The sequence below is a fragment of the Lycium barbarum genome, chromosome 9 (genome assembly GCF_019175385.1).
Source record: "Lycium barbarum isolate Lr01 chromosome 9, ASM1917538v2, whole genome shotgun sequence".
Classification (NCBI taxonomy): domain Eukaryota; kingdom Viridiplantae; phylum Streptophyta; class Magnoliopsida; order Solanales; family Solanaceae; genus Lycium; species Lycium barbarum.
In genome coordinates this window covers 43,900,646-43,927,088 of record NC_083345.1, presented here as the reverse complement: position 1 = coordinate 43,927,088, position 26,443 = coordinate 43,900,646, and the positions used below count along the sequence as shown (strand labels likewise).

Genomic DNA, 26,443 nt, shown 5'->3' with positions numbered 1-26,443 from the left:
TTTCCTATTCTGGACATTATGGATATTTATTAGTCAGATTTCATTCCTTAGACATGTTTTAGATTAGAGTCCTGGTACGATGACTTTCGAATTTTGGGAATTTTGTAATAGTTAGAACTTTCGCACTTAATTCAGTATTTTATGGCATGAATTATTTTATTTAGTTGATGCTTGAATGGGTAATAACTGATTAACTTAGGTAATATAAAATCGGACTTGAATGAATAGATGACTTGTGTGTTGGTTCGCCCACTAGGATTTAGTTGGGTGCTAATCATAGCGGATTGGGTCGTGACAGAGTTGGTATCAGAGCCTTAGGTTCGTCGATCTCATCGTACAAGGACATGTCCAGTAGAGTCTTGCAAATCGGTATGCAGACATCTGTACTTATCTTCAAGACGCTACCGGACACTAGAAAAATTTTCTTTTCTTTCTTTCTTTCGTGCTACTTGATTCCAATTGGTATCTGCTGATTCAAATTGGTATCTAACAATCCTTCACTCTCTTGCAGATGGCGAGAACACGAGCGGTAGCAGCTAAAGATAGAGGTGGAGACAGAGGAGCGGGCAGAGGAGTGGCCCTAGCTGGAGGTGGCGTCCTAGTGGTTGACCCCATGCCTCCAGTGGTTCCTAATGAGGCAGTGGGAGATGCAGCCGCACCAGCCTAGCCAGTGGCAGTACCAGTTCCGCTAGAAGCTGTAGCTGCTCACGGTATACCTGATGCTATGGTATAGGTGCTCAACTGGTTGCACGGGTTAGCACAAGCCGGAGGTATACCAGCCAGTCCAGTAGATAGAGGCGCAGGACTAGCAGCCTCGGGTCCGAACAGAGCGCAGGCTCCGGGGGTTCAGCATGCAGCAGCAGTGGCACCTCGCTTGGAGGAAGTTTCAGGTTTTAAGGCCTTTCTGAGGCCAGTTGCAGGGCTGGTAATGACTGGCGAGGAGCATGATCTCTTTTGGAGGTTCACTAAAATGAAGCCTCCTGTGTTCTATGATACTGTGTCAGAGGATGCATATGAGTTCATCATCGACTATCACGAGAGGCTTCATAAGATGGGGGTTGTGGACAAGTACGGTGTAGAGTTTGTGACCTTCCCGTTCTTGGGTGATGCCAAGCTATGGTGGAGGGCTTATGTGGAATGCAGGTCAGCTGGGTCTCCTCCGTTGACTTGGGTTCAGTTTTATTCTATGTTTTTGGATAAGTACGTCCCGCGTACTCTGAGGGACCGAAGGACGGATGAGTTCGTTAATATTAGTCAGGGGAACTCGTCTGTTGTTGTGTACTAGTTCCGTTTCCACTTACTGTCCCGATATGCTCTTCAGTTGCTACCCACTGAGGGGGAGAGGATACGGCGGTTCGTGAAGGGGTTGAACACTGGGCTTCAGTTATCATCTCTTCAGCTTGTAGCCATTGGGGTTTCATTCCAAGATATAGTGGAGCATGTCCATATTGTTGAGGGTATTAAGCAGGAGAGTCACGCGAAGCAGGTAGAGAAGAAGGCCCGAAGAGGTGGGATTTTCAGCAACTCCTTCTGGAGGGGCCAGAGTTCACAGGAATATTCAAGGCGTCCGGTTCAGTCCGTGATAGGTGTCAGCTAGGGGCCCGTCAGGGACAAATTATTAGGCTTCCGATCAGCATGGAGACTATACTACTTCATCTACGCTGGACCGTGCTTGCTTCGAGTGTGGTGAGATAGGGTATATTAAGAGGTATTGCCCTAGACTTAGACAGAGTGGGCAGGGGACTCAGTATCAGGATCCTCGAGCTCCGTTTTCACCAGATCAAAGGGGTAAGAATCGCTCACTAACAGAGCAGGGAAGCCACACCGCGGGTAGGGGTAGTGCCTAGCCTAACCGAGGCGGTCCTCAGGAAGGTAGAGGCGGACAATAGATCGGCAGGGGCTTGGCTCAGACTGGTCATGATAATCGCGGTGGTTCATAGGCTACAGGAGGTTGCTGTCATTTGTATGCTTTTCCAGGTAGACCCGAGGCTGAGGCCTTCGATACGGTTATCAGAGGTATTATCTCAGTTTATGACCGGATGGCTTCTGTTTTATTTGATTTGGGCTCTACTCTTTCTTATATGTCTACGTATTTTGATGTGGATCTAGATATGATGTGTAATATCCTTGATGCCCCTATTTATGTATCTACTCCAGTTGGGGATTCTGTAGTGGTGGATAGCGTCTACCTTTCGTGTGCGATTACTTTTATGGGATATAGTGCTTGGGCAGATTTGATGATCCTAGCTATGGTAGATTTTGATGTTATTTGAGCATGAGTTGGTTGTCCCCGCACTATGCTATACTAGATTGCCATTCTAAAACTGTTACATTAGCTATGCCCGGGACACCTAGACTCGAGTGGAAGGGTAACCTTAGTCCCCTTCCTAAGAAAGTTATATCCTTTGTTCGTGGTAGGAAGCTAGTAGAGAAGGTTTGTTTAGATTATTTGACATATATTCATGACACCAGTATAGATACTCTATCTCTTGATTCGGCTCCAGTGGTAAGCGAGTTTGCCGATGTGTTTCTCGCGGACTTGCCTGGTATGCCACCGGATTGTGACATTGATTTCAGGATTGATTTAGATCCAAGGAATCGTCCTATCTCTATCCCACCTTATAGGATGGCGCCAGCAGAACTCAGGGAATTGAAAGAGCAGTTGTAAGATTTTCTGAGTAAAGGGTTTATTCGCCCGAGTGCCTTTCCGTGGGGTGCTCCTGTGTTGTTTGTTAAGAAGAAGGATGGGTCTATACGCATATGTATTGATTACTGTCAACTGAATAAGGTAACTGTTCGAAACACGTATCTCATTCCCCGTATTGATGACTTGTTTGATCAGTTACAGGGACCTTCTTTGTTCCCTAAGATTGACTTAAGGTCAGGGTATCATCAATTGAAGATTCGGGCAGAGGATGTTCCTAAGACAGCTTTTCGGACCAGGTATGGACACTATGAGTTCTTAGTTATGTCTTTCAGGCTTACTAATGCCCCACCTGCGTTCATAGATCTGATGAATAGTATCTTTAAGCTCTTTTTAGAATCTTTCGTAATAATGTTCAGTGATGTTATCCTGGTGTACTCTAGAAGTAAGGAAGAGCATGAGAAACATTTGAGAATTGCTCTTGGGGTATTGCGGGAGAAGGAGTTGTATGCTAAATTCTCTATGTGTGAATTCTGGTTGTCTTTTGTGTCTTTCTTGGGGGATGTTATTTCGAAAGAGGGTATTATGGTGAATCATCAGAAAATCCAGGCAGTCAGGGAATGGGCTAGGCCCACATTAGTGATCAAGATCCATAGTTTCGTGGGTTTGGCGAGCTACTAACATCAGTTTATGAAAGGGTTTGCCTCTATTACTTTTCATTTGACCTGCTTGACTCAGAAAAAAGTATCGTTTCAGTGGTCCGACGAGTGTGAGAGCTTCCAAAAGCTCAAGACATTATTAACTACAACACCGATTCTAGCATTGCCCGTGGAGGGCAAGGATTTTGTTGTTTACTGTAATGCTTCACGTTCTGGATTGGGTGTTGTTTTGATGCAGGAAAAGAAGGTGATTGCTTATGCATCTCGGAAGTTGAAAGTACATGAGAAGAACTATCCTACTCGTGATCTATAGTTGGCAGTGGTGGTGTTTGCGTTGAAAATCTTGAGGCACTACTGGTATGGTGTCTATTGTGAGGTGTACACAGACTATCGAAGTTTGTAGCATGTGTTCACTCAGAGGGATCTAAACTCTAGGCAGCGGAGATACTGCTGAAAAATTATGACATCACCATTCTATATCACCCTCGTAAGCCAAATGTAGTGGTTGACACATTGAGCAGGAAGTCGGCTAGTATGGGGAGTCTGGCTCGTTTGATTTCTTCGGAGCGTCCGTTAACTAGAGAGGTTAAGACTCTGGCTAATAGTTTATGAGGTTGGATATTTCCAACATAGATAGGGTGTTGGCTTGTGTTGAGGCTTGATCATCATTTTTAGAGCAGATTAAGGCTAAGCAGTTTGAGGATGCTAAGTTGTGTAAAATACGTGATAAGGTGTTGCGTGGCGAGGCCAAAGAGGTCGTCATTGATGAGGAGGGCGTGTTGCGAATCAAAGGGTGAGTATGTGTGCCACGTGTGGGCGATTTGATCAAGACCATTCTGACAGAAGCTCATAGTTCGAGGTATTCTATTCATCCTAGCGCTACTAAGAGGTATCGTGATTTGAGGTAACATTACTGGTGAACTAGGATGAAACTTGATATAGTAGATTTGTTGCTTAGTGTCTGAATTGCCAACAGGTGAAGTATGAGCATCAGAAACCTAGGGGTACACTTTAGAGGATACCCATTCCTGAGTCGAAGCAGGAAAAAATAGACAGGTTGACTAAATCTTCCCACTTTATTCCGGTGAAGATAACTTATGATGCGGAGAAATTGGCTAAAATCTACATGTATGAGGTGGTTAGGCTTCATGGGGTTCCTATCTCCATCACGTCCGACAGAGGCACCACGTTCACATCCAGGTTCTAGGAGTGTTTGCATGAAGAGTCGGGTACGAAGTTGTATCTTAGCACAGCCTTCCACCCTCAAACTAACAGTCAGTCTGAGCGGACTATTCAGGTCCTTAAGGATATGCTTTGTGCGTGCGTGATAGACTTTGGTGGGCATTGGGACCAATTCTTTCCTTTGGCCGAATTTTCCTACAATGATAGCTACCACTCGAGTATTGATATGGCCCCATTTGGGGCGTTGCATGGAAGGAGGTGTAGGTCTCCTATTGGATGGTTTGATGCGTTCGAGGTGAGGCCTTGGGGTACCAATCTTCTGAGAGAGTCCCTAGAGAAGGTGATTCAATCCAAGCTTCTGGCAACTGTAGAGCAGGCAGAAAGAGTATGCAGACCGCAAGGTCCGAGATGTTGAGTTTGAAGAAGAAGAGCAAGTGTTGTTGAAGGTCTCACCTATGAAGGGTGTAATGAGGTTCGGGAAGAAGGGCAAGCTTAGCTCGAGGTACATTGGGCCATTTGAGATCCTCAAGCGTGTGGGGGAAGTGGCTTACAAGTTTGCTTTACTTCCGAGTCTATCAGAGTTCACTCGGTGTTCCATGTTTTGATGTTGAAGAGGTACCACGGGAATGGTTCATACATAATCCGTTGGGATTCGGTTTTAGTAGATAAGAATTTTTCATATGAAGAGGAGCCCGTTGCCATCTTAGATAGGGATGTTCGCAAGTTGAGGTCCATGGAAATAGCCTCTGTTAAAGTTCAGTGGAAGAATCGTCCAGTGGAGGAAGCTACTTGGGAAACAGAATCTGATATGTGTAGCAAGTATCCTCAGCCTTCCGCCGAGACAAGTAACTCCTCCCTAGATTTCTCTACTTTGTCCGTTCGGGGACGAACAGTGGTTTAATTGGTATCTAGTGTAATGACCCTTTCGGTCGTTATGGGAAATTTAGGATCACTCTACCAATTATAACATTTCCAAGGGTAGAACGAGCCAGTAAGAACTCGATTGTGTAAGCTTACTAGCTGAAACTTGTCTTGTTTATGGTTGTTGTTTGATTTTATTGAGTCCGAGGGGGTTAATGTAAAAAATTAGAACTCTGTTGGGAATTTGGATGACGTGGGTGGATTGGTATGATATTTTTATGTCTGTGTGCATGTTTTGTTTGCGTTTGTAAGTCCTCAGATGAAATGTGGAATGAAAGGGAGAAAACTGGACAAAAAGTCGAGCTCACTGCCCAGATGGCACGCTCTGTGGCGGTACCACTATAGCGGTAGGTGGACAGCTGCCAGCAGCCTGCCATTTACCTTGTGGTCGTTGTGGCGGACGATTGACTGCTACGGCGGTACCGCTATAGCGGTGAGTCGACCGCCATAGCAGTAAGCGGATTTTCTTTGGGTCCGCTATAGCGGTCACTTGGCCGTTATAGCGGGATCGCTGCAGCGGTGAAACGACCGCTGTAGCGGTCGACGGAAACCAGTAGCCAGGTTTTAAACACTTAGTCTCACATTCTTTATTCATAATACCCCAACACAGTTCCCCAAAAGCACCTAAGGTGAAATTTCAAGCTAGGGCAAGAAAACTCTTGAGAGGTAAGTTTCATTTATTCCTTCCAACCATTCCGTATCATCTTCATGATTATCATCACTTTTGTGGGTCTTCAATGGTGGAATTGTAATAGAAACCCTAGAAATTAATAAAGCTTCTAAACTTGATGGGTTATGGTTATCATCACTTATTTATCATCTAAAGGCTTGTGTTAACTCCTCTTAATTATGAATTGAATCCTTAGGGCCATAAACTAAGTGATTTGAGACCTAGGCTTCTATAAAAATGGTATCTTGACCATGAAAATTGTTTGTAGTGGGAATGTTGATATAATATTGTTATAATTTAATGATTAATGATTACTAAGGCCCTTGATAGGTTGCTTTACACCTAGAAAATCATCCACCCATTGGAATGGGGTAAAGGGAAGGGTATTCTCGAATTGGTACTTGTGATGTGAGCAAGTGTGACTCATTGAGCCTTCTATTTCTATATTTTGAGCGTTTTGAGGCTTTGAGGAAGGGAAAAGCTATAACGGAGTGGCGTGCGTTGTTCCAGCTCTACGTTTGAGGTAGGTTACGGTCTACTTGAATTAGACTTTGGTTAGTTGATTGTATGTTTTGTGAATTCTTTAGGAGAAAGCATGTCTAGTTTCCATCATGATATTGTGTGGCTAAACACCTATGTGAATGTGATTGAGTGATTGTGTAGGCTTCGTGCCACTATTCCTATGTGTTAAATCTGCAGTGGATGTGTTGCGATGAGAAGCTAATATGATCTTCTCGGCGATATTGTGACACGAAATAATGATTTGAGTATTGATAATAAGAAGGTAAGAAACACTGTCTTGTAAAGAGGTATGGAAAGGAACACATGTGACCTAGATTATGGGCTCGCGGTCCGAGGTTAGTTCTGAAAACAAGAGGTACGTTGACATGTCCCGCGTCCGAGGTTCATTCCGGAGCGGAGGTTTGTGCTCAGGTCAGAGGTGTGAATCCGGAACGAGTGGTACATGAACACCATGGGTCCCTTGCAGGTCATGACTACTGAGAAATGACATTGTTTAGCATGTGTGTACAGTGAGGGTGGATATTGTGGTAAACTTATTTCCGTTGTGGCTTCCGTTTTTGTGATTCTTGATATCTTGGTAGTTTGATTGTGATTATCCTTGGTTGATTTGTTGTGTTTTATTGATATTCATGTATGTTGGCTGGCTTGTTTATTCTATTGATTTTATGAGATATGCATGATACTAATCTTAGTCGGCCTATGATATCTACCGCTACATAGTGTTTGTACTGATACTACCTTGCTGCATTCTTTTGAGTGCAGATTGTGATACAGAGACTGCTAACCCGCCCTCACATCTAGCGTTGAGAATGTTGCTAATAGATTTAGGGTGAGCTTCTATCCATGCTAGGCCGCCCGAAGATCTTCCTCTTATGATGTCTTTTCCTATTCTGGAGATTATGGATATTTATTGGTTAGATTTCATTCCATAGACATGTTTTAAATTAGAGTCCTGGTACGATGACTTTTGAACTTTGCGGATTTTGTAATAGTTAGAACTTCCGCACTTATTTCAGTGTTGTATGGCATGACTTATTTTATTTAATTGATGCTTGAATGGGTAATAACTGATTAACTTGGGTAATATAAAATCAGACTTGAATGAATAGATGACTTGTGTGTTGGTTTACCCACTAGGATATAGTTGAGTGCCAGTCATGGCGGGTTGGACCGTGACAAGGAGTCTCCGGGCAGCGATACATCAGATGCTTACCCTAGATACTCATAAGACAGGCCTCGAAAATCAGTTTAGGAAGTGGAAATGAAACTTGTATCAAACTCTACACCCCGAAAATGAGTGTTACAAGGTAGCATCAGTACAAACAACATGTACTGAGTAGGCATCATAAGCCGACAGCAATTAGTTAACATATATAAAGAACGAGACTAAAGAATAGACTGATTTCCAGGCCTAACTTGCGAGTATCTAGGGTGAGCATCTGACGCGTCGCTGCCTGGAGACTCCTCTATCCCTGTTTTTATTTTTTTCCATTCAGACAGATGCGTTTAGCATTTGAGACTTGTATTTTCTAGACATTATTTAGTTGCTCTTGTACGAGTCGGACCAGTTCCTTGGGGATTGTATTTATATTCCGCACTTAGAATTATTTATGATTCAGGCTTCTACTTATTTTGCTCTATTTACTTTATTGTGGTTGAATTGATGATTTGAGAAACGGTTCGCCTACCGAGGTGGGAAATGGTAGGTGCCCGCGTGACTTAGTAAAATTAGGTCATGATAATCTGCCTCTGAATCTCTGCACTGTCTGAGATAGCACATGTTCCTGTACTTGTTCCACCAATCTCTTTCATTCTTCATCTGTTGTTAAACTGCTTCTAAGATCTTGTCTGGAACATGTTGACAAACCTGTTTCATATAACTATAAGCTCGGTGTCTACAACTGGTCTTCTCCACTCCTTCATCACCGATCACTTCTAAGTCATTCATCCAATACACGTGATGACTTGTGATCATCCATCTTCTGCATATGATGACTCTTTTGTATAGAACAAGCTTGCACAGTTGTTCTACTTCTCATTGAAGTGCTTCTTCACTGAGTCTCTTCACCTCTTCACTTCATCTTCATTATATCTGTTCCTCTAATATCTTCATTGCTTACTTGTCTTTGCATTTGCACACACATATTTTGCAATCTGCGTTTGTGTCTATTTGTCTGCATTTGCCTATGCTGTTTTGTTGCAATATGACATGTCTATGGACTTGTTGTAAATCTGGTTTCTATGCCTCGTACATTCACTTTGTCAATCATCAAAACTTCATATTGCTTTATGCCAACACCAAGTTAATGCCCCTTTAACCAATGTCCGAATTTCTAGATCAAGACCGATTCAATCTCATTTGGTTTCAGGTCATTTCCCTTGACATCTATGGTGCAGGCTGTTATGTGTTTCTGCAGATCTGTCGTTCCATCATACTTGGGGATATCTAACATCTTAAATCTCTTCGAGATCAACTACAGGGCAACTTCTGGTTTATAAGCTAACTAAACTTACTTTTTACATCCAGACCCTCAAGGACAGGTGGAGCCCCTGGGATTTGATCCATACGGGCTTGAAGCTCCTTTGCATTTTTTTCCTCTTCCTTAGCACTTTTGTTCATCTTATCTTTCATAAATTGCAAGACTTGTGCCCGAAAAGGATCATCTGGGATGGACTCGCTCCCTGTATGCATCTCCATTCCCAATGGTTCTACCCTTCATTCGGTCTCCACTGGTGTATTATTTCCGACAGTTGGTGTTAGTAGTGTTCCTACGGGCCTCATAACTATGGCGTTTGGGTTACCAGAAAGTGTTGAGATCGTTTTCCTCATGAATTTCATCTCCTTCATCATTGACCACTACTGCTCCCTCACGATCTGCATCGCTTCTTCGGGGGTTTCGCCAGTAGGTGTTGTTTCCTCTATAAACTGTCGATTTAGACCGTTTCTGAGGGTAGTTGCTCCATGGTTGTTCCCGGTAGTGATATGAGTTTGGTCATCAGTAGTGCTCATCATATCTGTAGAGATTGAATCAAACAGCAACATCTAAAGAGAATTAGTATTATTAATAGGGCTACAATGATACCACAGTTATCCTGGCCCACGATGGGCACCAAACTGTTTACGCGAAAAACAATTCAGTTGAATTTGTGTTTGTCATCAAGGACACGTGGACCAAAGTGACCAGAAAAGTAATGTAATTTGTAATTAAAATTGATATGAACGAAATATAAGCAAAGTAAAAAGTTAAGAATAGCCTGAGCCTTGATGTAGCTTTGAACTAGCAGCTCCGAACAAGCTACTAATTTGGTGCTTGTTGGATCTGATTTAAGATAGTAAAGAAACCTAAGAACAATGCAAGTGTGAAATGTATGTCGTGTATAACTCTTGGATTTCGTGTCCTTACATTGAATAGATAGACCCTATTTATACTTGGGCTAAGGGGTACACATTCCATGAATTATGCCCCCATAAATAATACAAATTAATGCCATAGTAATAATGAGCAACAAAGAGAGAAATAATGCTTATTAATATTCCGTGGAAGGCACCTTCTTGTAACGGTTGTGCATTGAATGACATTTGATAAGTAAGTTGACATTCTTGTCCGGGCCCTTTATAGCTTCTGCCTCCGGTAATTGTTACCAAATTACTTCTCTGGAATGTTGTATGCTTTCCCGAAGCCCCTCGCTTGTTGACTCGAATCTGACATGTCACCATCTCCAAGTGTCACATTTTGATACGTCCACTTGGTGTCTACGAATTTGCCCTATACACTAGTGTTTGGTTGAAACCATCAAATTATGTTATGAAGGCCGATGCTGGGCGGGTTGAAGTTTGGGTTATCTGCACTTTTGCCCCTATTTTGTGCTGGTCTTCAAATTAAATGGGCTCGTCTTTAATTTTTATTGTTCAAAATCGAACTTAAGCTTAGAGGGGCGTAAGTTACACATCATAATATCCACAAGTTATGCCCCCACAATTAAAGAACTTATGCCCCCTAAGCGTAAGTTCGATTTTGAAAGGTAAAAAATAAAGACTAGTCCATTTGAAGGCCAACAATTAAAGAAAGAGCAAACCGTGCAATTACTACTTGAAGTTTTTGTGGATTTAGACAGATTTTGCCTAGCAGCCACACCGTCCCTCACCGCTTGCAATCCCTATATGCAGAAATTTGAACAGGACTTGGTGAAATCTGTGAAACGGTTACGTCTGATCTAAATTGGCCGCTATTAAGATAAGCCTAACAAAGTACAAAAGTCATTGTCAAAGTTTGATTAAAGGCATCACCAGCAGCACGTGAAGAGCACAACCCTTGCTGATTTCGGCTATAACACGTTTTTTTTCTCTCAGCTAACTAAGGTATGATGTATTTTGTCACACGTGAATGTGAAGAGAACACATATATAAAGATGTGCTTGAGCATTCTATAAATAAGAGAGTTTGGATTGAATATTCATTTGACTGATTTCTTGGAAAAATAAATTTAGTAATCTTCGTTTTTTATTTACTTGTTAAGTATATTAAAAAGAGATTCTTTTTTTTTTACTCATGTACTTTAGCAAATTGAAAGCAATTTACTTATTTATTTTTTTAACTTTATTCTTATCACTGGGTAATCACTTTCTAGAACTAATATTAGTAGTCAAATTTAGATTTTCAAATTACTATAATAGCAAAAATGAGTAAAATAAACACTTAATCAATAATTTCTTAAGAAAAGTACAAAATAGAACCTGAACAAGTAAAAAAAAAAAAAAGTGGAAGAAGTATATTACTACATTTAATTGTTTTGTTTGAATGTAAAGAAATTGATCTACCCTATTCGTACCTAAAAAATTGAATGTTTATGCTGTTATTTACATATTATGTTTTATAGGATTTTTCTCATACTCAAGACTCGAACCTAAAATCTCTGCTGGTTAAGAGTGTATGAATCTTATTCATCCCATCATAATCCTTGTTGATGTTCTATCATCTAAATCCTAGTTATATGTATTTTCATATTGATGGGATCAAATTCATATTCTAAAATAGTACTCGGTTCTTAAACATCTAAACTTCATTCCAATTTATGTGATCCTGTTTGATTGAGAATAGAGTTTACGAAAAAACTGAGGACTATTATTTTTGGTCAAATAAGTTTTAAATATTTTCGTGCCTAGAAATCTTCTCATTAAAGGTAAAACAAAATTTTTAAAAATTAAAAGATTTTTTAATATAGAAAGATGATTTTTTATGAATGGATAAAAAAGAAAAGTGTGTCAAATAAATTGAGACAAAAGAATATTATTTAGAGAGTTGAACCGTTTTAGCATTCAAATAGTTAAAATGTTCGTAAGTACAAATATTTTGACTTACATTACATGTTGTCTAACTCTTATGTATTGAACGAATACTTGAATAGCTTGTTAGACCAAATTTCTGAAAAGCTAAATTTGTCATTAAAGTGCTTATTTAAAAATTAAGCCGTCTAGCCAAACTTTAAGAAAACAATGACTGTTTTTGAGTAGTGGCATAAACTGTCAGAAGCTAAAAAATAGATTTTTATTTTCTAGAAGCGTCTTTGATATCTTATATTGACCAGCACTAATCACTGCAAAATAGTGACAAAAGTGTTTTCAAGTTAATTAATCAAACACAAACTGGTACTTTTCAAAATATTTTTTTCAAAAACTACTACGGATATAAAATATTTTCCAAAAGAAATAAATTTTGAAAACTTATTCAAACAAGCTATGAATCTCTTACACCGAAAGACTCCGTTCTTTTTATCTAACGCGTGATAATTATGGCTGACGATCTGAAATTAAATAAGTGAGTCAAACACTCAAAAGGGCTGCCCCCTTTTGAATATTGAAAAATCCTCTTTTTCTTTCTTTGACATACCGACCATCCCCCATCATATAAATCTTACTATAATAAATCCAAGTTCCCACCACAATTAGATCACAATTCTCATTTAGATTTCCTCCGTATTTTCAAGCCACCATGAAAGCAATCCACCACCCCCACCGCCTCCTTGCCACACATATCCACCAACACAACCAACAACTAAACAAAAATAGAGTTCCTATGGTCTATGCCTACCAAGATGTTAAAACCTCAAAGAAATCAAATAGACTTGGTGAAACATTGTCAAACCTTCTAAACATTCAAAAACCATACCAAAAGATTAATCCTCCTAGTACTCATGATTCTAATTGGAACACTTTAAACATTCATGAAGACAAGGCCAACACACCTACCATGTCCCCTAAAGAGGATATATCTGATCGATGGCGCGACATTCACGGTGTTCAAGAATGGGAAGGTCTTCTTGATCCACTCCACCCATTGCTTCGTCGTGAAATCGTCAAATATGGTGAATTTGCTCAAGCAACTTATGATGCATTAGATTTCGACTCATTCTCGGAGTATTGTGGAAGTTGCATGTACAATACTCACAAATTGTTTGACAAGTTAGGCCTTAGCAAGAGTGGCTACAAAGTTACCAAGTACATCTATGCTATGTCACACATTGATATGCCTCAATGGCTTGAAAGATCAAGATTGACATATACATGGAGCAAAGATTCAAATTGGATTGGTTTTGTGGCGGTGAGTGACGATGAAGAATCGCGACGAATTGGGAGGAGAGACATTGTTGTGGCATGGAGAGGCACTGTGACACCTTCAGAATGGTACGAAAATATGCAGAGGAAATTAGAGCCAATTGGGCATATGGACTCAAAAGTTGAACATGGTTTTCTTAGTATTTACACATCTAAGAGTGATTCAACTAGATACAACAAATCAAGTGCCTCAGAACAAGTCATGAAAGAATTGAAATCATTGGTGGATTTTTACAAAAGCAAAGGTGAAGAAGTTAGCCTCACAATAACAGGACATAGCCTGGGGGGTGCACTGGCTCTCTTAAATGCTTATGAATCAGCAGCAAATTTTCCAAAACATCCAATTAGTGTTATTTCATTTGCATCCCCAAGAGTTGGAAATATTGCATTTCGAGACGAGCTTTACCAAATGGGAGTCAAAATTTTACGCGTTACAGTGAAACAAGATTTAGTCCCTCGAATGCCTGGAATAGTTCTGAATGAAAGTTTACAAAAATTCGACGATTTTACCGGGTCATTAGAGTGGATTTACACACATGTTGGTGCTGAATTGAAGCTTGATGTTAGGTCTTCACCTTATTTGAAAAGAGGGTTTAATTTCATAGGGATTCATATGCTTGAGACATACCTTCATTTAGTAGATGGTTTTGTTAGTGCTAGTTCAACTTTTAGGTCTAATGCTAAAAGGGATGTGGCTCTAGTGAATAAGGCCTGTGATATGCTTGTAGATGAGTTGAGGATTCCTACTTGTTGGTACCAATTGGCCCACAAGGGGTTAGAGTGTAATTCTTATGGTAGGTGGGTAAGGCCCAAAAGAGATCCAGAAGATATTCCTTCACCTACTAGGGAAGAACAGAGTCATGGTGAACTTGTATTGCAAGAAATTAGTTATGGATTTTGAATCCTTATATATTTATAATAGATGTTTAAGTTACCCTGCCTGATAACTTACTTCAATTCTTAATTTCTTTATTCTCATTAATGCGAAACAGAGTTTGGACTTATTCCCATTGTGGATTCTTTTTGTTGTTGGTTTTAAAGAGGAAGTTTATTCAGAATCTAAAAACCATTACCTAGTTCAATCGTGAGAGTCTGTGATAAGAAGGTACCACCAAAACGCCTTTAGTGGACAAGATGAGAGACACGAAGTTGAGATGATTTGGACATGTGAAGATGTGATAAGAAGGTACCACCAAAACGCCTTTAGTGGACAAGATGAGAAACACGAAGCTGAGATGATTTGGGCATGTGAAGAGGCGAAGCATAAATGTCCCAGTAAAGAAGTGTGAGAGATTGGGTTGGTGGGACATAATAAGAGTAGGTCGAATGGGCACGTGTTGATCTTTGTATCTATCTGAACACAAAAATGTTGTTAAATTAGGCATCTCCATATAACAATCCATTTATTATAATTCACTGAACTACGATCCTTACAGTAATATTATTATTCATCGTATTGCAATCCTTACAGTTATACATTAAAATTTCCAAATAACTAGACATAAACTTGTTTACCCCAAATTTTGGTAATCAATTGAATTTGTAAGCGAGATATAGGATATGTGGATAACTTTAATCTATTTTAATTTTATGAGAAATATTTGTGGGTTTGCTTGCTATGGTACGTATATATGAATATATATTAATGCCTTGAATGAATATGTTGCTATAGATGATTAAGCTTAAATTATATTGAATGAATGAACCAAACTGGTTCGGACCAGAAACGAGAGAGAGATAGAGAAAAGCTCCAATATATATTTTCAAATACAATGTTATGGATCTCAAAAAGCTAATCCTTAAAAGTAGGGAAATGCCTCCTATTTATAGTTTTGTCTTAAGGCTTTTTTTACAACATAAAGCCCTTTTAGGATAAAAGAAACCCTAAAAGGATAAGGTTGGGCCATACGGTCTGACACCCGTACGGTCGCCAGTACAACGTGACAGAACGGTCTTGACGCGTGGCAGCTCTGCAGTTGATTAACCGGACCAACGGCCACGACCAATTTGGACATGTAGAAACCGGACTAACGGTCACGATCAATTCGGTCATGGAGAAACCGGACTAACGTCGATGCAGAGTTTGGTCCGGAAATACCGGACCAAACAGATTTACTCCGCTTTTCTCGGACCAACTGCACTGGTGAAATCCCACCGATCCGAAGGAAAGACTTCGTACCCATGCTTGTTTCTTCCTATCCTCGGTTCCCGGTCTCACCGATCTTGCATACATCCGGTTTTTACCGTATACAAAACTAATTAAACGAACCCTAACTGGTAGAAATAATAAATCTCTTACAACAAGAAGATAGTAGTGTGATCCCTCAGGTGAAGTCTGGGGAATGTGCGGTGTAATCAAAACTTACTCTTACCTTTGTGGGGGGTTAGAGGCTGTTTTTGATAGACCCTCGGCTCAACAAAATCATTTTTCAAAAATGAAAAATCTCTCACGAGGTAAAAGAAAACATTGTCTGAAAAAAGCACATATGATGAAAATGACGGATCATAGAAGAGAAAGATATGATGAAAAGATTATATATCATTGAATTGTCTTTGTTGATTTGACGTCTAGCATGGCATTCGTATGGTTACAAATAACTTCCCAAGCCATCACAATATGTTGATAGTCAGTCAGAGGTGCACCAATGACGAAACGGATCATGTAAACTCCTCCCACCAATGCATGAGTCATGTGTATATTACCGGATATGGACTCTAAAAGCTCTGCGTTGAACTTGTTCACTTGGTCTTCACCAAGAATTTTAGTTTTTATCTGAAGTGCTAATGGTGATACCCTAAAACACACCATCAATAAAATATTAAAGAAGTTTAATTTTTATACACTGAGAAGTCGTTTGGTTACTGGTTAAAGAGTTATGTAAGTATTAATAATACAGAGATTAGTTATGCAAAATTTAATTATTCATGTATTACTAATTCACATATTAGTCAATCCATCTTCTATCCGGCATAAATTAATACATAAACTGACTCATAACTTATACATGTTTTATTTATGTGAGATTGTGAACTGGCAACCAAACACATACTTGGTGTGTTGAGTTTTATATATAGCAACTAACACTACTAAAAAATTACTATTTTCCCACTGAAAATTTTTCAATGACTATTTCCACTGAATGTCGGTGGGAAAACAATAAATAGTACTCCCTCTATTTCAATTTATGTGAACCTATTTTCGTATTAGTCCGTGCAAAAAAGAATGACTTCTTTCTATATTTTGGAAACAATTTACCTTTATGCAATGATTTATAGCCACACAAAATATATGTGACTCATTTAACACCACAAGTTTAAAAGTCTTTCTCTATTTACTTAAACTTCATGCCCAGTCAAATGGGTTCACATAAATTGAAATGGAGTGAGTATTATTTTTACATGAAAAAATTAGGAATTTTTTCCAGCGTTTCAATGGGAACCTGTTTTTCACCATGCATTTTTCTAGTGAGATTGTTCGGCGGGAATAAGGTGGGAAAATCATGTTTTATAGCACAAATTTCTCATTGAATATCGGTGAGAAAAACCTTTTTTTTATTCGTGTAAGATGCTACCAAACATGTAGGAGTACTAATTAAGCTAATTGCTACCAAACATGTAGGAGTACTAATTAAGCTAATTTTAATATATGACTAATTCACTTTCTAACCACCAAGCAAACGACCCTTGACAACATAAAATGAGATCACTTAAAAATAAATGCAGTAATCACCCAGTGAGTCCGGAACTAAAATGCCCCAAAAAAAATATTTTGAACCAAAATACCCCAACAAAAAAAAAAGTTACCAAAGTACCTTTAGCGCAGTAAAATACTGTGCTATAGCACTTCACGGAGACGGAGCCGTTAAGTGCTATAACGCAGTATTTTACTGCGCTATACAAAACTTTTTCTCACCTATAACGCAGTAAAATACTGCGCTATAGGACTTTTTCTCTCACCTATAGCGCAGTAAAATATTGCGCTATATCACCCCACTAAAACTCCATCGGGTTCCACCACTGGTCCCTCCAATGACAAAAAAAAAATTGAAAACGCCATTGGAGGCGAGCCAAGGTGGTCCCCACGTCAAAAAAACATCGTTTTCTATTAAATTTCGTCCGGAAAGTTTAGATTCTCGGTATATTCAAGTCAAGGAGCAAGATTCTAAGTTCGAATTTTGAGAAAAAGCGGCGTACAACTCGATTAAAATAACTCTACAAAAAATCTTCGATTAAGGTTTTCTACTATGAACTTTTGTTATTATTTTGTTATATACATTATATTGCATGCATGTTTAACATTTAATCGTCGTTCATTTCCAAAAAAAAATCAAATTTCGTTTTTTTTTTTTTGTTTGTTTGATCGGGCTGGGCAGTGGCTTATGCCATATTGTTCCGTTTTTTTTTTTTTGTTTTGTTTAATTCATTATTTGTTAAATGTTTATGAATTGTTAATTTGTTAAATGTTTATGAATTGTTAATTTGTTATATGTTTATGAGTTGTTAATTTGTTAATTATTTATGAATTGTTAATGAATTATTATTTTATTAATTGAGTATTTGTTAAATATTCTTTATGAATTGAAAGAAGTTGAATGGTAATGAATTATTATGTTGTTAACACTTTGTTTGGATGATTGTTATGTATTGTTTTGACATTTATCGTATTGTGTTGTATTGTATAGGACCAAATCAGTGGTTACATAAAATAGGACCTTTCGTCGTTAAATAACAATAAAATTAAAGTAGCAATCAAAGAAAACATTTTATTTAAACTAACAACATAATATAATACAATAGGTAACAACCATCCAAACAAGTTGTAAATGATTATGAAATGTTAATCTATATAATTTTAAAAGCGTGAATATCTATGTTAAATAAAAAAAGATTAAAGTTCTTATTTTCATAAATACATAATCTAAAGAAGAAAATGTAAAGTTTGTAGGAAAATATGTGGTCAGCGAATATACTCTTTTAGTTTAATTTTATCGTAGTTGTGTTGGCTATTTGGTCAACTAAAAATATATCACATATTCAAAATAGAGTTCCAAACAAATATTACTGCTGAATTTCGATTCCCAAACTAATTAACTTAACAAGTCTTTGCCATCACATAATTCAAAAGTAATTAACTTAAAAATCTTTGTCATCACATATGTGTCCTTACTATCACATATTAAATTTACTACATATCCCATGTTAATAATTCACAAGATATAATACTACATAATTCACATATTCCCTACAAATTATTAATTAGTTAATATAATTTATCTTTCATTTCAAGAATAATGACTAATTTAGTTTGTACAGACCCGGCTCTTTCATGGATCCGAATGTTCCCCCTAGGCCCGATGTTCCCCTGGCGCCCGATGCTCACCCGGGGCCCGATGATCACCCGGGGCCCGCTGTTCACCCGGGGCCCGCTGATAGATCAGTATTGTCTTTGCAAGACAATCATAGGTCAGAGTTATTATGGGCCGGTACTATAGGGATATCTACTAGGCTCCGTCCCCGTAGGCTGCAGAGAGCGTGGGCTCTTTTACGCGAGCACCCCCCACACCCTTGCGTGTTGGAGATATTGTTTCGGGGCGGCATCTACCGTTGCGTGTCCGTTGGTCGAGTACAACATGATTGGGCGCTCATCACGGCCATGGTTGAGCGATGGAGGCCAGAGACACATACCTTCCATCTTCGCACTGGTGAGGCCACGATTACACTTCAGGATGTGGAGGTCCTCTTTGGATTGCGGGTAGATGGAGAGCCACTGTACACTTAGTACGAGCCTCCTCCTGGTCAGACGTGGGTGACAGAGTTGACTAGGCTCACCTACTTCGTACTTGATGCCGCGGGCCAGATATCGGGACAGAGTCGGGTTCATCTTAGTGCACTCTGCACTTATTTGGAGGGTCTGGATCCGGTTGTGGACGGCACCCCGCAGGACGATGTTGATCGTCATGCCCGTTTGTACCTTCTTATTATATTCGAGGGCATCTTGTTCCCGAATTCATCGGGTGCCTTTGTCAGTTTACGTTACTTGGTTTTCTTGGAGCATCTGGACCGCTTGGGAGACTATAGCTGGGGCGGTGCTGTTTTGGCGTATCTTTACAGATGCTGTGCTGAGCGTTTATTGGTGATGTCAGAGATGTGTGTGGATTTTTTGCTCTTCTCCAGGTAATATTTTAAGTGTGTGTTCCTTTAATGTCAACAAACCTCTTGAAAGAACGACTAAAAAATTGTATTTTCTAATATCGCTTACAGTTACGGGCGAGTGAGAGGATGCTGCCTTTTCAGCCCGTACCTAGGCATCACCTCGAGATTGACATGCCTTATGCGAGGAGGTGGACAGCGGGTTTTGACCGGGTTGTGGATACGCACCACAGTATTCTTCCATTCCGGGACCAGCTTGATCACATGACGGACGATGCGGTAAAACTATTTAAATTTACATTAATAATTTAATTAAACGTCTTTTCTACTTGGTGATCACTAATTTGTATTTATATGTTATGCAGCTATTTATATGGACGTCGTACACTGCTATATTAGATGGTTTGCCCCCTTCTGTAGGGCAGGTCAGGGGGTTTGGAGGTCGCGGTGTCCATTGATACACATGGACATCGTAGAGGATCACATGCCCGAGCGTGTCTTACGACAGTTTGGGCATACACAGAGTATACCCCCTGATGTCCGTCATGAGCTCCGACACTACCAGCGGGATGATCAGGCTACCGATGATGATGATTTTTTGGCTTTCATGGATGTCCAGCTCCACCGTTGGGAGAACAAGTTGAGCACTTTAGCGGTGGTCGGTCATTTGACTCCCATTGAGCATTACATGCGCTGGTATCATCAGATCACACGCCGATTGATCGGCAACCCAGCTTTGCGTCCCTCTAGAGATGTAGGATACTCAGCACTCGCGGGGCAGTACGAGGCATTGGTAAGTTTATGGTATTTAGATTTATCTAATTGCATTAATTGTTACGTTTTAAAAATAAACTTTTTTGTTTCTGTTAAACACAAATGCAGCTTGTGGTCATACAACGTTTACGCATCTTGGGGTTAGAGCATATGTCTTACCTTGGGCTTGCCGCGGAGATGGTTAGAATATTCGAGGATGGTATCCGGCAGGCAGACGAGATTAGGCGCATGGCGGAGCCTGTTCCGGAGGCTGAGTATCAGGCAGCACCGGGTGCTCCTAGAGGAGGAGGCCGTGCTGGCAGAGGACGCTGTGCTGCCGGAGGACTCCGTGCGCGTAGAGGACGCGGCGCTGCTGCTAGAGGACCTGGTGGTGGAGGACACCATCTGGTAGATGAGGCGGATGAGGCCGATCCCATTCCAAAGGGCGTTCACGGTCTAGTCCATCCGCAGCCGTTCCAGGCCAATGGCAGCTCACCTGGGGACTCACCCACGTTTACGCCGGCGCTCTTACTTGCTGAGATACCCGGGTCTTCATCACAGCCGAGCTAGAATGCATACATGGAGGAGCATGATAACGTTGATTGGGCGGCGTTACGCGCTTCATTAGCTAATGAGCGGCCTGTGAGGAATTTAGAGGGAGCCCGGATTCTTGACTTTGATGAGTTTTTGATCCCGATTAGTATTTAAAATACTTATTTGTTCATTTAAATTATTTATTTATTATATATATATATATATATATATATATATATTACTCATTATTTAGTACTATTTTATATTTTAGGATTCGACGCTAACGGGTCCACCAGAGCCACACGCTCAAGCATTTTCTCATGGGCCTGCCGAGCCAGCGATGTCTTCCCATGTTACTGTCGAGCCAAATGTAAGCTTTTAATTAAAATTAGTTTTATTCAATATAAGGTCAATATTTAATATACATATTTGATCATTTAAAGTACTTATTATTTTATTTTTTTCATATTTTAGGACTCGGCGCCAGTGGGTCCACAGGAGCTGCCCATTCCGGAGCATTCTCATCAGCCTACCGAGGCAGAGGTGTCTTCTCATGAGACTATCGAGGCGCATGTAATTTTTTTACTTAAAGCTAATTTTATTCAATATAAAGTAAATATTCATTTAATTTTTATAACCTTTACTTGGACTTCGAACAGCATGTCGTCCAGGAGACTACCTCATATTCACCACCAAATCCATCTCAGGAGCCTACAGACCCATCTCAGGAGCCTACTCAGGCGCCCGTCACAGGTTTGATTAAATAAATAACGTTAATGTATTCAATATAAATAAGAAATGACACTAATATTTATATACTTTTCAGGTTCATCCTTCGGCGCCTGCGATGGCGACTCCCAACGAGGAAGAGGTCGAGTTTCCAGACCCAGCTCAGCCTGAGGTTCTGAGCGTGCTAGCGGGACTAGATCCCAAGAAGAAGCACGTTCTAGTTAAGGGCGCAAAGGCTAGGGGAAGAGGAGATGATCATGACTTAGAGCGCCCGGTTATTAAGAGGAAAAAGGGCGATGGAGACGATGGCGAGGGCGGTGGGGATGGTATGAGCCTTAGGCCTAGGGATAGTCTCCGACATACTACATGTGGGACCCATCCTCGATAGTGTATATACATTAGTGTTGTACAATTTATCGTAAATATTATATATTTTTTGCATATTTATAAATATTATCTTAGTCTTTATTATTGTTTATAGTTTCACATCCTAAATTGATAATAAAAAAAATGTGACACATTCGAAATAAAGTTAAGCATTAATTTAAAACTAAGACGAAACCCTAAAAGATAAATAACTTAAAGCTAATGACTACAAGTCTTCAAATAAAAAAGGACTTCGAGCACTTTTCAACCACTAAAATGACAATCCAAAGTATTGCGTATTCTTGATGTGTTGAGCCTATTTTATTAATTGTAAAAATATAACTAGAGTTCTATATAAAATATTGAAGTTCCGGAATCTCAAAGCATGATTAATATATGGCTAAACTACATAAAAAAGATAAACTACGTAAAAAGGAGTGAAAATGTGATGTTATTGAAAATGACGGACTCCTATAGCGCAGTATTTTACTGCGTTATAGGTGAGAGAAAGTTTTGTATAGCGCAGTAAAATACTGCGTTATAGCACTTAACGGCTCCGTCTCCGTGAAGTGCTATAGCACAGTATTTTATTGCGCTAAAGGTACTTTGGTAACTTTTTTTTTTGTTGGGGTATTTTGGTTCAAAATATTTTTTTTTTGGGCATTTTGGTTCCGGTAGGAGTAGTAACCTTAAAAATAAAGTAGGATACCTTAAAGAGTTTGCATTTTCAACACCATCAAGAAAATGTTGAAATTCAGGGCAAATGCATGCACTTCCTGCATAGGCAGCATCAACATGTACTCAAATTCCATATTCTTTAGCAATTTCACGAAGTGACTTCAATGGATCAACAACAGTTGTTGAAGTAGTTCCAATAGTGCACACAAGAACAAGGGTATTAATCCAACTTTTAGATCTTCGTGGATTGTTGCACTTAGGGGTCGTTTGGTTTAAGGTATAAGCTGGGTTATCCCAGCACTAATTTTTATACCACATTTGGTATAAGGTATAAATTAGTGTTGGGATAAATTTATACTTTGTACCAAACATGATATAAAAATTAGTGCTGGGATAACCCAGCTTATACCTTCTTATCCCAATAGATGAGATAAATTAATCCTGTGATTATAATCTCGAGACCAATGAGTCCTTAAACCAAACGACCCCTTAGTGATTCTGGGCATAGAGCAAACTCAGTAGCCTTTGTTGTTACAATAGCACGAAATTTTTCAGGTGTTATCCCTGAAATCTTAACAGCCTTTTGGAAAGAAAAATGGGTTTTGATCAGATGCATAGACTACTAGCTTGTCAGTGTTCTGTCTTCCAACTTTTTCCAACGTTTGGTCTCTCGCAGCAACAATAGTGCACAACATAGCTTCACAAGTTGTACTTATGGGAAAGTAGTAAACTCGATAAAATAATAGAATTACGTGTCTAAGTTTATTTACCTCTTCTGTGTCTGTCTTTTCAGTCATCCTCACTGGCGGATCTAGACCCCGTTTGGATTGGCTTATAAGTTGCTTATAAGCTATTTTTAGCTTTTTTGAGTATTTGATTGTCCAGCTTAAAGTCGTTTTGTGCTTAAAATAAGGTCAAAAAAATAATTGGGCCCATTTGACTTAACTTATCTAAAGCAGCTTATAAGCTGAAAACAACTTATAAGTCAAAAAAAATAAGTTAGACTACCCCAAATAATTTTACCCCAACTTATTTTTTTTAGCTTATAAGCTGCAAACAGCTTATAGGCATAAACCCATCCAAACAGGCTCCTAGTGTATTAACTACAGGTTTGTGAAAACCTAATAGCTTTTGCTCATATTATGATATATATATATATATATATATATATATATATATATATATATATATATATATATATATATATATATATATTAAAATATTCAATGAATATTTTTATAAATATTTGATTATGAATTTAGATTATTTATATTAATTTGAAATCATTATCGGAACCCATAAATGTTCATTGATTGTTATTCATCTAAGTAGGAGTTTATATATATATATATATATATATATATATATATATATATATATATATATATATAAACACTAGCAAACAAGGGGTGGGCACAGTTTGGGCCAACCCGAAATCCGAACTTTTTAAATATTTGGTTTGGATATTTGGATTATGGATTGGACTTCGGATTTTATTTTTAAAATTTATGGATTTCGGATTGGATATGGATTTAGTACTACGGATTTTTGAATATCTGAAAATCCAAAATTTTTATACCTTATATCTAGCCCAACGTATATCATATGTGCCCAATACTAATAAGAGCCTGTTTGGATGGGCTTAAAAAAAGCATTTTTTTGCGCGAATTGCCCTTCTTTTGGGGTGGTCTTTAAATTTTGCCCCTCATATTTGTTGTCTTTAAATTATGCCGCTCATATTGTTGGTCTTTAATTTTTGCCCTTCCCATTGCAACCCTGAGCGTTCATGCAGAAATCATGAGATTCTAGCTTCAAACCCTCGCTCAAGCATAAATTAAAAAAAAAATGCAAGGCAAGGTTTGGGTCGCGTGTATGCCGGACCCGATATACACTTGTTAAGGAATTACCAAAGTTATGCCGGACTCAGCATACTCATGCCTTATGGGTAGACTTGACATAAGTATGCCGGGTCCGGCATAACTTTGGTAATTCCTTAACAAGTTTATGCCGGGTCCGGCACACTTATGGGAAAACTTTTAGTTAAACCTTAACTAAAAGTATTTTCCTAGTTATGCTTTATGGGGCAGACTTTTAGTTAAGACACAACTAAAAGTATGTCCCATAAGACGGAATTTTTCCTGAAGCCATAACCAAAAGTTTGCCTATAAGTATGTCGGACATGGCATACTTATGCCAAGTCTGCCCATAAGGCATAAGTATGCTGGGCCGGGCATAACTTTGATAATTCCTTCACAAGTTTATGCCGGTGGAGACATAGCAAAATTTAAACTTTGCCTTGCGATTTTTTTAAAATTTTTGACTGAGTGGGGGTTCGAACCTGGAAACCATGGGTTTTAGGCGATGGGCAAAATTTAAAGATTTCAAATATGAGGGGCAAAATTTAAAGACCACCCCAAAAGAAGGGCAATTCGCAGCAGCTTATAAGCTGTTTTCAGCTTATAAGCTACTTTTTTTAAGCTAAGCCAAACGGGCCAACTTATTTTTTTAGGCTTATTTTAAGCAAAAATAGCTTATAAACTGGCCAACAAAAATACTCAAAAAAGCTGAAAACAGCTTATAAGCTGCTTTCAACAACTTATAAGCTAAGCCAAACGGGCTCTAAGTCTAGTTTCTAAAGGTCCAATAGATTAGTACTTAAGGCCCTACCCATTAAAATATTAAGTCCAATATATAATTCTCTACTAAATCAAATATAATATAGGGTTTCTTACTTCTCAAGTCTCAAAAGTCTCACGTTAGTGTCACCCATGACAGAGTTCTTTGTTATTTTCCAGATGACTACTTAGATTTTATTTTGTTCATTTCCACTTTTCCAGAATGCTTTTATTTGGTATGGATTTACTATGTTGGACATGACTTGGATTTGTTAATCCTAATTTGAACTGGAAGGCTTTTTTTTACTGAGCAATTATGATTTAGATTTACCTCTGTGGAACTAACACATGAATTTCGTTCCTAATAAGTTTGCCTTAAGTCTCAAGAGTCAAATCCGAAACTCCGAAATATCCAAACCGAATAATCCGAAACCGAACTTAAAATATCCAATCCAATCCGAACTTATTTGGATTGGATTTGGATTGTAATTTCTTCAATCCAAAAACCGAATATCCAAACCGAAAATTACATATCCAATCTGATGGCCCGAACGCCCACCATATGCCCGTGCGATGCACGTAGCCCAACATGATTAATTTGGTTATTCAATTTAGCTAGTCTTTATATGCAACGGATACCGCGATTCTCTATATTTTTTTTTCTTTTCATCTTATTTTTCCCCTTAATTTTTGAATTGTTGTTAAATGTTATCTTATTTTAGTTATGTCCGCCTCTTTTTATATTTAGTAAGTTGACAATTCAAATATCTTACATGTCAAGTTTATAATCACAAGATTCAAAGGATATTTTATTATATTATACATATTTTTAATTTAGAACCACAAGATTTGAAAGTCTATCTTTATCTATATTTATTTCTTAAACTCCATGTCTAGTCAAACGTAGACACTTAAATTGAGACAGAGGGAGTACATGCCAAATGAAGGAAATGAAAGGATAATTAAGATATTACGGACCTGCGGGAACTTAAAAATTAAACACACAAGACGTAGAATTAATATTCAACTTCTGAAATGTACACATGTTAGTCTCTGCTTAGAGTACAATTTCAGTTGCTTTTTGTACAACTTATTGTTGTTGTGTTCGTCCACCTTGGGCGTTTATATATAAGAAGAAGAAGAAAAAAAATATATAAAATAGAAAAATAGACATATATTTTTAGTAATGTGGCCAAGTAATATTGGACGAAGAGAGTACTCTATTTTTGTTAATTCTTAAAAAACGTGAAAAGTCGAGTATAGTAATGTGACCAAGTAATATGGGACGAAGAGAGTACTTTATTTATTAATTCTTAAAGAACCTAAAAATCAAGTAATGTGGCCAAGAAATATGGGACGAAAGGAATACTTCATTTATTAATTCTTAAATAACGTGAAAAATCAAAAG

General features: G+C 38.7%; 1 protein-coding gene and 1 pseudogene across 1 annotated transcript; one reads left to right on the top strand and one right to left on the bottom strand.

Moving 5' to 3' along the window:
- The first annotated feature begins 12,509 nt into the window (after nucleotides 1-12,509).
- On the top strand, nucleotides 12,510-14,144 carry LOC132611467 (phospholipase A1-Igamma1, chloroplastic). The gene has a single exon (XM_060325892.1). The coding sequence runs from the start codon at nucleotides 12,588-12,590 to the stop codon at nucleotides 14,109-14,111; it is 1,524 nt and encodes a 507-aa protein (XP_060181875.1). The 5' UTR covers nucleotides 12,510-12,587; the 3' UTR covers nucleotides 14,112-14,144.
- Nucleotides 14,145-15,749: 1,605 nt separating this feature from the next.
- The window catches only part of LOC132611903 (phenylacetaldehyde synthase-like), a 67,076-nt pseudogene continuing 56,382 nt past the window's right edge, over nucleotides 15,750-26,443 (bottom strand).